The sequence below is a fragment of the Amia ocellicauda genome, chromosome 14 (assembly GCF_036373705.1).
Source record: "Amia ocellicauda isolate fAmiCal2 chromosome 14, fAmiCal2.hap1, whole genome shotgun sequence".
Classification (NCBI taxonomy): Eukaryota; Metazoa; Chordata; class Actinopteri; order Amiiformes; family Amiidae; genus Amia; species Amia ocellicauda.
Window position 1 is genome coordinate 5929893 of NC_089863.1, and position 13816 is coordinate 5943708.

The following is a 13816-nucleotide window of genomic DNA, read 5'->3' on the forward strand; positions in this document are numbered from 1 at the left end:
AGGGGAGAGGGGAGAGGGAGAGGAGAGGGAGGGAGAGAGGAGAGTGAGAAGAGAGGAGAGTGAGGGGAGAGAGGGAGAGGGGAGAGAAAGAGAGACAGAGGGGAGAGAGAGAGAGGGGAGAGGGGAAGATGGGAGAGGGGAGAGGGGAAGAGAGGGGAGGGGAGGAGAGGGTAGAGAGGGGAGAGGGGAGAGAGAGGGGAGAGAAAGAGGGGAGAGGGAGAGAAGAGAGTAAGTAGAGAGATGGGGGAGAGGGAGAGACAGGGGAGTGGGGAGAGGTTAAGAGAGGGTGGAGGAGGAGGAAAAGGAGGAGGAAGGCGAGATTTGGACCTTCTGAAACACTGACGAACAGAAAAACCGCATCTGAAGATATTGTTTTCTCGGTATTGCTTCCCTGCTGTCATGCACATAGATAAGTATAAATATAGATGTAGATATAGATAGGTCTGTACACATTATATGTGGGAGTGTATTCATGTGTTTGTTGTCATCTTGTCATAATTAGAGATATCCCTGCAGATAGGAGGCCACTTCAGCACCACTCTGCAGACACTTCTTAGTATTAGTCATGGGGCTGATGAGCGCTCACTGGAGCTCACTTCCGCAGAGACGCCTCGCTTGGCACCAACCCGCCTCATGCGCATTTCTGTTCCCTTAGTGCTGGCTATTGACCAACGCAAAGTAGGGTCCCCCGAGCGGAGTCCAGAGAAGACCAGAGGAGTGTTTTTTTACAGAGAGGTAAGTGTACACAAGGGCAACGCTATGTCTGCAGCTGCGGTGATACCACAAAGGCAAAGTGTCGGCAGGGACAATCTCCGACCACAGCCAGCTTCCCAACGAGGTGTGACCTCATGATATCAGGTAGTTTTCCCTCAGCTTCTGTATTGGGAACCGCACAGCTCCCCTCCGCCCTCTCCGCCAAATTTGTCAACAAAGAAGCTACCCAACCTCCGCCTGTGTCTTCTGACCGCTTGGCATAGCAACAGCTTATCTCTGTATGAGTGAAGGGGTCACCGTTGCAAACCTTTTCATCATATGTCACTCTTCAGACAACAAACAAAATTAATCCGCCCGTCCTTTGCCAATTGCACAGGGCACCAGGCCACCGCAGAGCAGCACTAACATACACACACACACACACACACACGACTACAGAGCAATACAGAGCTGCCATTCAGCCTCAGCCGCCTGCCAGGGGACTGTGGGAGGACACCGGAGCCCCTGGAGAGAAAACCCACGGGGGCCACGGGGGACAACAGACACACCCAAGGGGCCGGAATCAAGGGGAGGCACTGCTCAACTTTTCACTAAGGGCTGCAGGGGGATGGAGCAAGTTCACCACAAGGTTTGAGAGAAGCTCAGTGTATGTCTACGGGGAAAGGGGAGATGGCAAACCACACGGTTGTGAAACAGGGTCATTACAACACCCAAGGGCTGTTGCACCACCATTTCCTTTTCTCCATCTCCATGGTCTGTAGTATTTCAATCTCAGGAAGGTGGCACAATGTCTTGGTTGGTTTTATATGCAGGATCTTTCCTGTTTTGAAGCACGAATGCAGCACTTCTCCTTTAATCAGTTTCTTTGGTGTTACAATGTGTGTGTCTGGGGGGGGGAGGGGGGGAGGGGGGAGTATTTGTGAGTTTGTGTGTGTGCGTGTGGGTGTGTGTGTGTGTGAGATAGAAAGTGTGTGTTTGTGTGTGTGTGTCTGTATCTGTGTGTGTGTGCATGTGTGTGTGTGAGTTTACCATGTGTCCGAGAAAGACAGAGAGACAGGGAGGCGAGTCTGTCTGAGAGTCTAAAAGGAGAAACTCAGTCAAAACAGCAGCCTAAACCAACGGCCAATGACAATACTGTCCTCGGCCACCAGAGGGAGATGGGTCCCAAACCGATCACAGCGTCAAACTAGAGAGAGAGAGAATCGTCTCCCATGAGTTCATAGGCCACAGTACGGTTTCTACTCTGTTCTGGTCATGGATTATTCCCTGTCCGGCACTGGAAAAAGTCGGGGAGAAGGAGAAACGTCGGAGCTTCCCAAAAATACTACCTCCCCAAGCCCATAAAAACATAAACACACACACATATACAGACAGGTGACAAATTAAAGGAAAAACCAACATAAAGTGTCTCAGTGAGGTGTTGGGCACCACGAGCCGCCAGAACAGCTTCAATGCTCTTGGCACAGATTCTATGAGTCTCTGGACTCTGCTGGAGGGATGAACACCATTCTTCCAAAATATATTCCCTCATTTGGGGTTTTGATGATGGTGGTGGAAAGTGCTGTCTAACACGTCGGTCCAAGATCTCCCATAGGTGTTCAATTGGGTTGAGATCTGGTGACTGTGAAGGCCATAGCATATGATTCACATCATTTTCATACTCATCACACCATGGGGCATTGTCATCCTGGAAGGGACCACTTCCTTCAGGATAGAAATGTGTCACCATAGGATAAAGGTGATCACTCAGAATAACTTTGTAATGATTTGCAGTGACCCTTCCCTCTAAGGGGACAAGTGGACCCAAACCATGCCAGGAAAATGCCCCCCACAGCATAACAGAGCCTCCAGACCCCCTCACTGTAGGGGTCCAGCAGTCAGGCCTGTCCCGTTCTCTTGGTGTCGCCACACATGCACTCGCCCACTTGTCAAGAATATGGTGAAGGATGACTCATCTGAACATATCATTTTTTCCCTGTGTGGTGCCTATGGATTTTGCACCACTGAACTCTCAGATTGTGCATTTGTCTTTGTAATGAGGGCTTTATGCACTGCAGCCCTAATATAACATCCCTCTCTATGTAGTTCTGGATGGACTGTTCTTGCTGACACAGTCTGGTCACATCCTGGATTGACATCCTCAGTCACCTGGGAAAGAATCGCTCTTCTGTTTTTCCTTACATCACAGCCATCGAATGTGTGGTTTCGACCACAATTTCCAACCCTGTTTACTGATGTCTTTCTCATAGATCTAAATGCAGATGTAACTTTAGTCACTGTTCCTATTGAAACACTAGCCAGTTGAGCAGTCTTTGTGACTGAAACTCCTGCCATTCGTGCCCCAATAATGACCCCTCTTTCAAAGTCACTTAGATCCTTTCCTCTTGCCATCTTGATCCAAAATCGTGGTCAACTGGGTCTGCTCAGCATTTGTATACATGCCACAGAGCATGATAGGATGTTAATTGCTTAATTGTATCATGCAGTACACCTGTTTGGAGGCATCTGCATTTGTTATGTTCCTCCACTCATTTATTCAGGTTTTTCCTTTAATTTGTCACCCGTCTGTATATACACACACAACAGAAGCCCTGTACACTGATTGATATGACAGTGACTGATCTGTGGACTGCCTGCCCTCCCACCACCTCCCATTAATTCAGTCCATCCCCCTGCCTACACAAAGATCACACCCTGCCCCCCACCCCCTGTGATCTGTATCTTCCATCCAAGGTCTACTGCTGTCTGTCTGGTGTCTGTGCCTGTACCCCCGCGTGTGACAGGGGCGTGTGTGTGGGAGAGAGAGACGGCGGGCGGATGTGTGCCAGGGGAGGGAGGAAGTGTGAGGCACCATGCCCTTGTGTGATTCGGCAGTGGTAAACCTGGAAACAAACACAACCTTCCCCCCCCAACGAACAAAACAGCAACGTCCACAAATACGAAGACAACTTTTTGTTCGGGCTGTGTCGCATGTGTGTGTGTGTGCGAGTGTGTGATTTTGCAGAAGTTTAGTTCGGTAAGGAAACTAGGTTGTGACTCCTTCGCTATTTTTTTTTTAAAACAAAAGACAAATCTCATCAATAAAGGTCATGAGAACCAAGTGACACACATGGCACCCCCACACACCCACAGCACCGCTGTCACTCCGGTGCCTACCGCCCTGCACCACACAACTGGGTGAGAACACATCTTTACTGAGACTCACACACACTTGAACAACTACAATGCTGACACACACTGAGACACACAGACGCACACAGAGAAACACACTGAGACACACTGAAGCACACAGAGACACACAGACACACACAGAGAAACACACTGAGACACACAGACGCACACAGAGAAACACACTGAGACACACTGAAGCACACAGAGACACACAGACACACACAGAGAAACACACTGAGACACACAGACGCACACAGAGAAACACACTGAGACACACTGAAGCACACAGAGACACACAGACACACACAGAGAAACACACTGAGATACAGAGAAACACAGAGAACCACACACTGAGACACACTGAGACACAGACACACAGAAAACCACACACTGAGACACACTGAGATACAGAGAAACACAGAGAGAAACACTGAGACACACTGAGACACGCAGAAGCACACAGAGAAACACACACTGAGGCAAACAGAAGCACACAGATACACACACGGAGAAACACACACTGAGACACAGAGAAACACACTGAGACACACAGACACACACAGAGAACCACACACTGAGACACACTGAGATACAGAGAAACACACTAAGATACACAGACGTACACAGAAGTACACAGAGAAACACACTGAGACACACTGAAGTACACAGAGACACACAGACATACAAACACACTGAGACACACAGACGCACACAGAGAAGCACACAGAGAACCACACACTGAGACACACTGAAGCACACTGGGAACCACACACTGAGACACACAGAGACACAGACACACACACACAGAGACAGACGGACACAAGGAGACACACACAAAGCACTGAATCAAAGCCTGGGTAATTGAGAACTGTTGCGGTTGTGTATCTCCTGTGACCTAGTTATTACTGAGGCAACAGACTGATGGAAAAAAGTGTGTGTGTTTTGGTGTCAGACGTGGGACAATTACTGTGGCTTTGAGGTCAAGTTTGTGAATGCGATCTTTTCTGTATTTTGAAGGCAACATTTGAAAACATTCAAGTATTGTGTCGCCTGTTGTTGGAGACAGAGGAAAGGAACTGAAGAGATCTGGGACCCTTCGATGCGGTCATGCTAATTGGGGGGACTGCAGGGTCTCTGTGTTGTTCCTGTCTGTGTGTGTGAGGGGGTGGGGGTGTAAGGGTAGATAATTTGGGGATCTGAGTTAGGGGAATTGTGGTACCTCCCGGGGTCACAGAGAAAAGCAAACCTGTAGACCAAACCCCTGTCTCGCCCTCTCCCCTGATTTGTTGTCTTGTGTGGCTACACTACTAGCTACAGACCTCATATATTGTGTAAATCAGAATTTCTAAAATGTATTATGCTTTGAATTGCACTGTATTCTGTGAATTGGAATTTGTAATATGTTATGCCTTGTACTGCATTGTATTTTTGCACTTTGTATTGCGCTTATATTTTGTTAGTCGCCCTGGATAAGGGCATCTGCCAATAAATAATAATAATAATAATAATAATAATAATAATAATAATAATAATAATAATAATAATACAGTAGCAATAGTTCAACCAGCACTGAGATCAGAGCAACCGAAAGACATTATAATAAGGGTTTTATTCTGCTATGTCTAGTGTGTGTCTGTCTCTGCGTGTGTGTCTGGGTGTGTGAGTATCTATATGTGCATATTATTATTATTATTATTATTATTATTATTATTATTATTATTATTATTATTATTTCTTGGCAGACGCCCTTATCCAGGGCGACTTACAACATAAGTGCAAATATACATAAGTGCAAATATACATATGTGTGTCTTTCTGTGCAGCGGTATCTGCCAGTGTGCCCCTGCATAGTCGTGTGGATCTGTAGGTGGGACTAAAGCATGCAAGATCTGCACATCTGTTTGCACGCTCGCGTTTTGGACTGAGCCAGTGCGGTTCATGCGAGCGACTCTGACTGCATGCGCGCCTTTTATGCAGCTGTGGTATCCAGGCACTGTGGCGCAGGGCTGCATTACAGTATGGGGGGTGGAAATCCCCTCAGCAGCCCCAGCCTACTGCATAACGGAACTTTCTCGGATCATTCTTTCTGATCTCCTTCGCGATTTTCCAGGAAAAGCATCACTTCCGTTCCCGACTGCAAACTCGAGGCGAATTCCATAGTTTTTTTCACAAGAAAGACAATCTTCACATCTATTAAAATCCACCCACGCCTTAAACGCCTACCTCACTAACAGCTACGGATATGAATAATATAGGTCCTGCACAATACAGTGCTCAAACGAGAAACATTCGTGTGATAGAAAAACACATTTGTAGCCAAGTACTTGCAAAATGACCATATTTAGCAGTTGTGTCGTTTTGTGACCTTAGTAGTAGTAAAAACTGTTGTCAGCAGGCCACGGATTGCCATCTCTACATGCCCCCCCCCCCCATTCATCAGACACAGCTCCACTGCATTATCAAAGTAATTTTCACATCCCCCCCCCCCCCCTCACGGGTCAGCTGACCTGCGCGGGGTCAGGGGGGGACAATGCAACAGGTGGATGGGGGAGGGGGCGGGGTCACCGCCGCCTAGATCAATGATTGACAGGTCCCTGCTGCGCCGGACGCTTTTGTTTGGGGAGTTGACGTGCAGATCGACTTTAATGATTTTGTAAATAGGTGTTTAAATATTTGACTATACCTGCAGTAAATTAGCACAGGATACATTTATACGCACAGTGAATGTCTGTCCTTGAAATAAAGGCAGTACACACTGATGGGCAAAGGCTAAGTTTGAAAGTGTGTGTTTTTCTTTCTTAATGGCACCAAAGCTATACGTCCCTTTCAGCCACGCAACTGCGCAGTTGTCGGTTTCCCTGCAGACTTTTCAGTTGAAGGGTTAAGCGTGTGCGCGGATTACAATTTATTTCCAGAGTGTGAAGGGGTTAATCGCGTGTGTGGACCGAACCTCAATTGGAGTTTGAAAAGTTTGAAAGTGTGTGCGTGGAGAGAGAGGGAGGGAGGGAGAGAGAGAAGAAGGGGCGGTGAAAGAGAGTCTGTCTGCGTGTGAATTTGCATCTCAATTGGTATTTGATGGAGGGATCGCTGACCCCGGCGATGATGACCATTTATGACCGCACTCCTCCGCTGCTAACAGGTTAAAAAGTAATAATGCCACTGCCCACAGAGAGAGAGAGAGAGAGAGAGAGAGAGAGATTAATCCTTTCCCATAAGCAACATTAACTTAGACTGATTATAGTAGGCTACCAATCCTACGATTACCACTACCAGAACTACTACTTCTCAAGCATGCTACTACTAGTAGTAATTGTCTTCACCGTCAACAAGGAGAAGTCCTGTACCGATACAATTCTTCAAACAAACTGAATCGCGCTTTAAAAATATGAATAATATTAACAGGATATACATTTTAATTAATTGGTCACACTTTACTATAATGGACACCAATTGTTAAAAGTATGAATCCCACAGGAAAACACATGCATACCTCAGGGTGAGAGATGAGGTTGGGGGGGTGCAGGAGGCAGTCAAGCGTTATTCCCGTGGGAGTCCAACATGAATCCATTAATCGGTGCCCATTATTGGAAAGTGTTAATTATTATTATTATTATTATTATTATTATTATTATTATTATTATTATTATTATTATTATAATAATAATAATAATAATAATAATAATTAACACTTTCCAATAATAATAATAATTTTACACAATTACAACCAGTTTTTGATTCCAAGTTTTGTTTTTTGTTTTTTGGAAATACAATGCAATGCAAATACAATGCGACACGATGTCCTCGTACTATACAAAACGCTTCTGGACACCCACAGCAGAATTCCAACGCAGGAACCATGTGGACGGTTGAACGCCTAAAATAAAAACGGTTTGCTTACAGGAGTACGTCAGTAGGAGGGTCCCCTCCCCCTCCTCCCAAAAAAAAGCAATAAAGAAAAGAAGCTAATTCGGATTTAAGCACTTTAGATCCCCATTAAAGCTTTAGCACCTCGGCCATTGTTGCGGCGATGGCGCGTCACGGCCGGCCGGAGACGGACAATGCGGCCCTTGAGCCGCTTCGCTGGAGTGTGTCCGAGGGGACAATGCGGGAGATAGCGCTGCACGGTTCCCACAGCGAGAGAGGAGGAGACGCTATTGTTGTGAATATTATCTCTTTAAAGGGCAAGGGGGCGTGTGTGTGTTGATCAGAGGGGAAGTTCCTGGTATAGATTGCTGATGTGTGTGTGTTGCTTCAGTTTTGTTATGATATACCGCCTATTTCTCAGACACTTTCTTTAATTAAAGTTTAAGATAACTCTCAACGGCAAGTTTCCTAGTGGAGGACATTTTTTCGGAATATTACAATACAATATTAATTTATTTGGTATTGTAATTATTTATGTACGTTTTTATGTTGGCACAAATTATGCTCCATATTGTTGACCCTTTGGGGGACAGAAACAACAAATTCGGTTATCGACAGTTTTGTTTCCTTATAATAATTATGATTATAACAATACATTTGACGCGGGGAAGAAGACAAATGATTTTGGAAACAACAAAACGGACTACAAAATGTTATCTGTCGTCTACATCTTTCAAAGTGGTCTTTCAGCTGCGAAGAGATGGGAGGGGTGGAAGCTTTTGTCAATCGCTGTATGACCTCCCTCCTCTCTCTCTCTCTCCCTCCCTCCCTCCCTCTCTATCTCCCTCCAAATCGCTTCACGAACAATTAGAAAAACCAATTTCAGAAAACACGATACATTTGCATTTCCACGCAGGAGGAAAAGACATATATAATAAACACAAATCTCAATAAACAAGCGTTGTTTGGTACAATACACAGCCCACAGTGTGTGTGGCACAGCGCATGTGTCACTTCTAACACCTTGCCCCCTTTCTGCCAGTTTATTGTGTCAGAAAACTAATGTGTATTCCTCAGAGGTATGAACTGGTCCGCAGACTTTAACACGTCGTTTTAATGAGAAGATTAAAAGGAATGTATATTTGAAAGTTAATTTCACCAAACCAAAAGACATCCATACTACTACGAATGCTACTACAAGTTTACTACTATAGTTTACTATATAGCTTACTACTACCAGCACTGCGACCACTACCGCTATAGTGCTATTACTGCTACTACTAGGCTGCAAATAAAATCACTTCCACTCTTAGCATTGCTACTACTATACGCTTACTACTACTACTGGTGGTATTAATACAACGCATGTCTACAAACTGTGCAATTAAAAAACGTGATATCCTTTCAGACACCAGTCGAAGGAAACGATCAGCTGAACGTTATTCACGGACAAAGAAGTGTTGCAAAAAAAGAGAATTGTTGATCACGATTTCGGGAGATGGAGTGAGAGAGAAATGTTTTATAAGGTATGTTTTAGTGTTAAAAGGACGCGTAAGACAGTATCACTACAAGAGCTGTAAGGCGACCCAAATCTAACGCCTTCGGGACCCTCAGTGGTCGCATAGAAGTGAACCTGCTTTCTCCAGGGGGGCACCTGTCTGCTTCTACATCATTTTTTGGCAGCACCCCCTCCCTGCCCCCCAGGTTTGACGGCCTGACAGCGGTGATGGAGCTCTCGCCTCTCCGCCCGCAGCGGCCCGCACCGGACTGTGGGAAAGTGCGGGGAAGAAAGCCCGCATTGTCATGTAAATCCCGGCCTGGGGGGAGAGGGAAGAGTGGTGGTGGGAGGGGGTGGGAGGGTGCTGTGTATATATGTATATATATGGACCATTGGGCCGCTGAACGGATCTCAGGCACAGTGTCTCCCTGGAAGGAGTACAAACGGGAGCATTTACGGCGCAGTTAGGAGAGAGGAAGTGGATTGGAGAGAAGTGCGGTCAAGTTGCCGAACCAAAGCAAAACCTTCACAGGGGGTTGTTTTTGAGACGTTCAATCAGGGCTGTGTGGTCGATAGACACGGGCAGGGAGAGTGACAATGACGGCGTCCCATTTGGAAAACACCTCTGAGCGGAATTACAGCGCCAAGGAAGAGCGGAAGGTAAGGCGAGGATAGTATGAATCACCAGAAAGAGAGGGAGTGGTGGAAAGGGAGAGGGGGGCAGAGAAACGGAAGGAACAGAAGGAGATGGAGAGGGAGAAGGAGTGGGAGGGAGAGATCGGTAGAGAGAGGGGGGATAAAAAGAGGGGACAGAGCGTTTGGGGGGGGTGAATGGAGAGAAGGGGAATCGTGAGCTCAAGTATTTTGGAGGGAAGGGGGAGATGTTGTGCATCCTATCCGCACCACAGACCTCTGATGGATAGACAAGAATAGACCAGATTTTACAGTGGTTGTGTAAAGTTTGGTGTAGTCTGGTACCACTTTTTGTAATTGTTAATTAGCTGAATACAATCTGAGCGAGAGGGAGGGAGTTGTGTCCAAGTTATACGTTTATCAGTTGAGTCAATCACTCAACTACACCGAGCACTGGCTATATCACAGAAACAGGGACCAAACCCGCCTGACCCATTAGGTCTTCACTGGGTCCACGGACCCGAGCCTGACTTGACTGTACCTTTTGTGTTCATGTGCCGCACTCCAGTGTAGTGAATGCTTTATGACCCGTTCGGTCAATTCAACTGCAGCTGTAAACAATCAACATCAGTTTAAGTGTAATATCTACTACTAGAAGTGCAATGGATGCTAAGTACTTTTACGAATAGAAGTAGTACAAGTGCAATCCTACTATTACTAACATGAATACTCATGCATATAAATGTTGTTTTTAAGGGCGGGTTAAATAGAAAGTTTAATCGATTTGTTGCCAAAACAAATCATATTGAAAGAGTGATTTGATTAACGCTGTGTATCGCCCGTCCCTTCCTCCTTCCCCTCTATCTGTGTGTGTGTGTGTGTGTGTGTGTGTGTGTGTGTGTGTGTGTTGCGCCTTCGCAGCTGCGGAAGCCGCTGATCGAGAAGAGACGGCGGGAGCGCATCAACAGCAGCCTCGAGCAGCTGAAGGGCATCATGGTGGACGCGTACAACCTGGATGTGAGTTGGGGGGACGGGGACGAAAAGACAAGAAAGAAAAGACTGCAGCAGTTGTATTTCTGTCCACAGAGCCACCTCAGAGCCTTAAAAGGACACGCATGTTGACTGATTAGTACGGCTGCAGTCCAGCACGTGTGGTTGCTACTGTTCAGTGACATCACAATATACCACAATACAGACCTGTCCCTCGCACCTACTAATGGAATGCTAAACATAAAGAACGTCCGAAAGTCAACACACGGTTTACCGCCAACAATTTAGGGTTTCTTATGATACTTCAGTAGACAGAAGAACATATTATACAAGTTTGATTGACAGGTAATAACCGAACACATACCGGACTTAACTACAGTATAGAATATAATGTATATATACAATATCACAGAGTAAAAAGCAAACGTGACTGGTTCCACTGGGGCTCGAACCCAGGACCTTCTGCGTGTAAAGCAGACGTGATAACCGCTACACTATGGAACCATATATTTGATAACTTATATTTTTTTCTTGGGTTAAACTGTTACATAACGGTTTCTTGTGTTTTCTTTGTGTCTTTCTTAGCAATCCAAGCTGGAGAAGGCAGATGTGCTGGAGATCACAGTGCAACACATGGAAGCTCTGACCAAGAGCCACTCGACAGGTAAGACACAATATTTGACACCCCCTAAAAAAAAACAGAGTCATAGATATAAATACATACAGCAGTTGGCAAAAAAGAGGCAAAAAAGAAAGCAAAAGAAGCTGGAGCTGACTTGGTATCTTTGTTTCTACCCTGTGTGGTGTCACAGGTGGCGGTAAGCAAGGCCTGGAGTCACGCCAGCGCTACAGTAGCGGCTACATCCAGTGCATGCACGAGGTCCACAACCTGCTGCTCAGCTGCCCCGGCCTGGACAAGAACATGGGGGCCCGCCTCCTCAACCACCTGCTCAAGTCCCTGCCGCAGACCGTGGGCGAGCCTGGGGCTGCGGCTGGCCCTACTCACCCCGGCCCCGGCCCCAGCAGCGGCCTGAACTCCAGCCTACCCCTGCCTGCTGCCCCATCCCCTGTCCCGGCTGCCACCCCTGTCTACCAGCCCCTCAGCGTCCACCTCCCGGCCTCCTGCGCCCGCTCCCCCAGCCCCCAAATCTCCCCCATCGCCCTCTATCGCTCTTCGGATGAGGGCAGCAGTAGCAGTAGCCCTTCCCCCCCACCACCCAGCTCACCCTCCATCAGCCCCCAGGGAGCGCCCTCCCCTGGGCTGCAGCTGTACCCTGGGGTCGACCCCTCCATGTGGAGACCTTGGTGAGCCCCCCCAAGTCTAGCAAGGCATCATCAGCGATTGTTCAACGACGAGACAGCAACCAAAAAACGACTGCGGTTTTGGTGGCACTGGCTGTCAATCGAAGACTGTATTCCTACCCTCCCAGTAAGACATGGAAAACTGCCGAATGTAGCTCCCAGTTTTGTACAACACATCCCCATTACAGCAGACTTCACCTGACTGGGGGGAGAGCAGCAAGCAAACTGGTCAGCCCTGGTCCTAGAGACCCTACTGGACTGGACTGGACAGTGTCTCTGCAGGACCAGGGGTGGAGACCCTCCTGTACTGGACTGTGGTGTCTATGCAGGACCAGGGCTGGAGACCCTCCTTTACTGGACTGTGGTGTCTATGCAGGACCAGGGCTGGAGACCCTCCTGTACTGGACTGTGGTGTCTCTGCAGGACCAGGGCTGGAGACCTTGCTGTATTACCAGCACACACAGACCACTGTAACCTCCATGTCTGCCATATGTTGTTCCTGATGGGACATGTCCCAGTAAACTATATTTGTGGTTGTTTTGCTTCTAATGAAGTATACTTTCTAGATGTGTTTAAATGAATATTGACCTTGTTTACGCTTTACAATATGTGTATTTTTTACTGTATTTTCATGTGGAATATAGATGCTGTTAGATGTAGTTGAAATGCCACAGAGTTTCACACATTGACTTACCCACCCCATGTATATTATAGTCCAAAAAGAACTGAAAGCGTGTATCTGGGCCTTCATATTGAAGTGGCTGATACAAGGAGGGTTGGAAAGAAACTAAGATATCTGATGATTGGGTCTTCAATGATGAGTAATATCGTTAATATTGTGGTTTGCTTTCAAAATGTATGTTATTGTTTCTATTCTCTCTCTCTCTCTCTCTCTCTCTCTCTCTCTCTCTCTGTCTTGTGTATTTAAATTAATAAAAGTGAGTAGATTCCATACGAGTGCATGTTTTTTTATTTTTCTCCTTACTCTGCATCACCAGAAAGAATCTTGCAAAATATACTTGGAGACTTGATGTGTAGAAACGCCTGCAAGTCCAATTCATGATCAAAAGGTTCTGATGATAGTCTGCTAGCTACACCAATCATACACAATTCCTTTTCTGATGCTAATTTTTAATTACATTTCAACACTGTATAGGAGTCTAATAATTATAACCCTTAAAACCTAAATGTTTCTAATAACAAAATTATTAGTATTGGTTGTTTTGTGGTTGGCTTTAGTGATTTCTGTAAATTAATTGATCTGGCCTCGTTCCTAGTGCCCTCTATTGATTGATTTGTGTAAATACATGCAGTCTTTTTGCTTTATGTACAGGGAGAAATATGGAAGACTATTCATTTATTTATTTCAACATTAATTTTTTAATGTCTTTATCTATTTATTCTTTTATCTGTGTATTTTGTATTTTTATTTTGGCATGGAAAGTCCTCCATCAAAAATCCTTGTCAACATTTTGCAAAATGTCCTGCGAAATAAATAATGAAATTACCACCGAAATACAACTCCAAACATTCATATCACCAGAATTGTTAGGACGATCCACATTTGATCGCTTATGGCTGTATTTATGTCTTAGCAGGAGCAGAACGAGTGCAGACAGAATACAGGCAAGTCCAGGTAAGTGC

General features: G+C 46.0%; 1 protein-coding gene and 1 non-coding gene across 2 annotated transcripts; one reads left to right on the plus strand and one right to left on the minus strand.

Annotated features, from left to right (window-relative positions):
* Positions 1–9658: 9658 nt before the first annotated feature.
* On the plus strand, positions 9659–13109 carry her8a (hairy-related 8a). The gene is made up of 4 exons (XM_066722064.1): positions 9659–9907; positions 10802–10897; positions 11456–11534; positions 11683–13109. Exons 1-4 carry the CDS (start codon positions 9845–9847, stop codon positions 12177–12179), a joined length of 735 nt encoding a protein of 244 aa, XP_066578161.1. The 5' UTR covers positions 9659–9844; the 3' UTR covers positions 12180–13109.
* Positions 11302–11374, minus strand: trnav-uac (transfer RNA valine (anticodon UAC)). The gene has a single exon. It is a non-coding gene; the product is annotated as a tRNA-Val (tRNA).
* Positions 13110–13816: the final 707 nt, after the last annotated feature.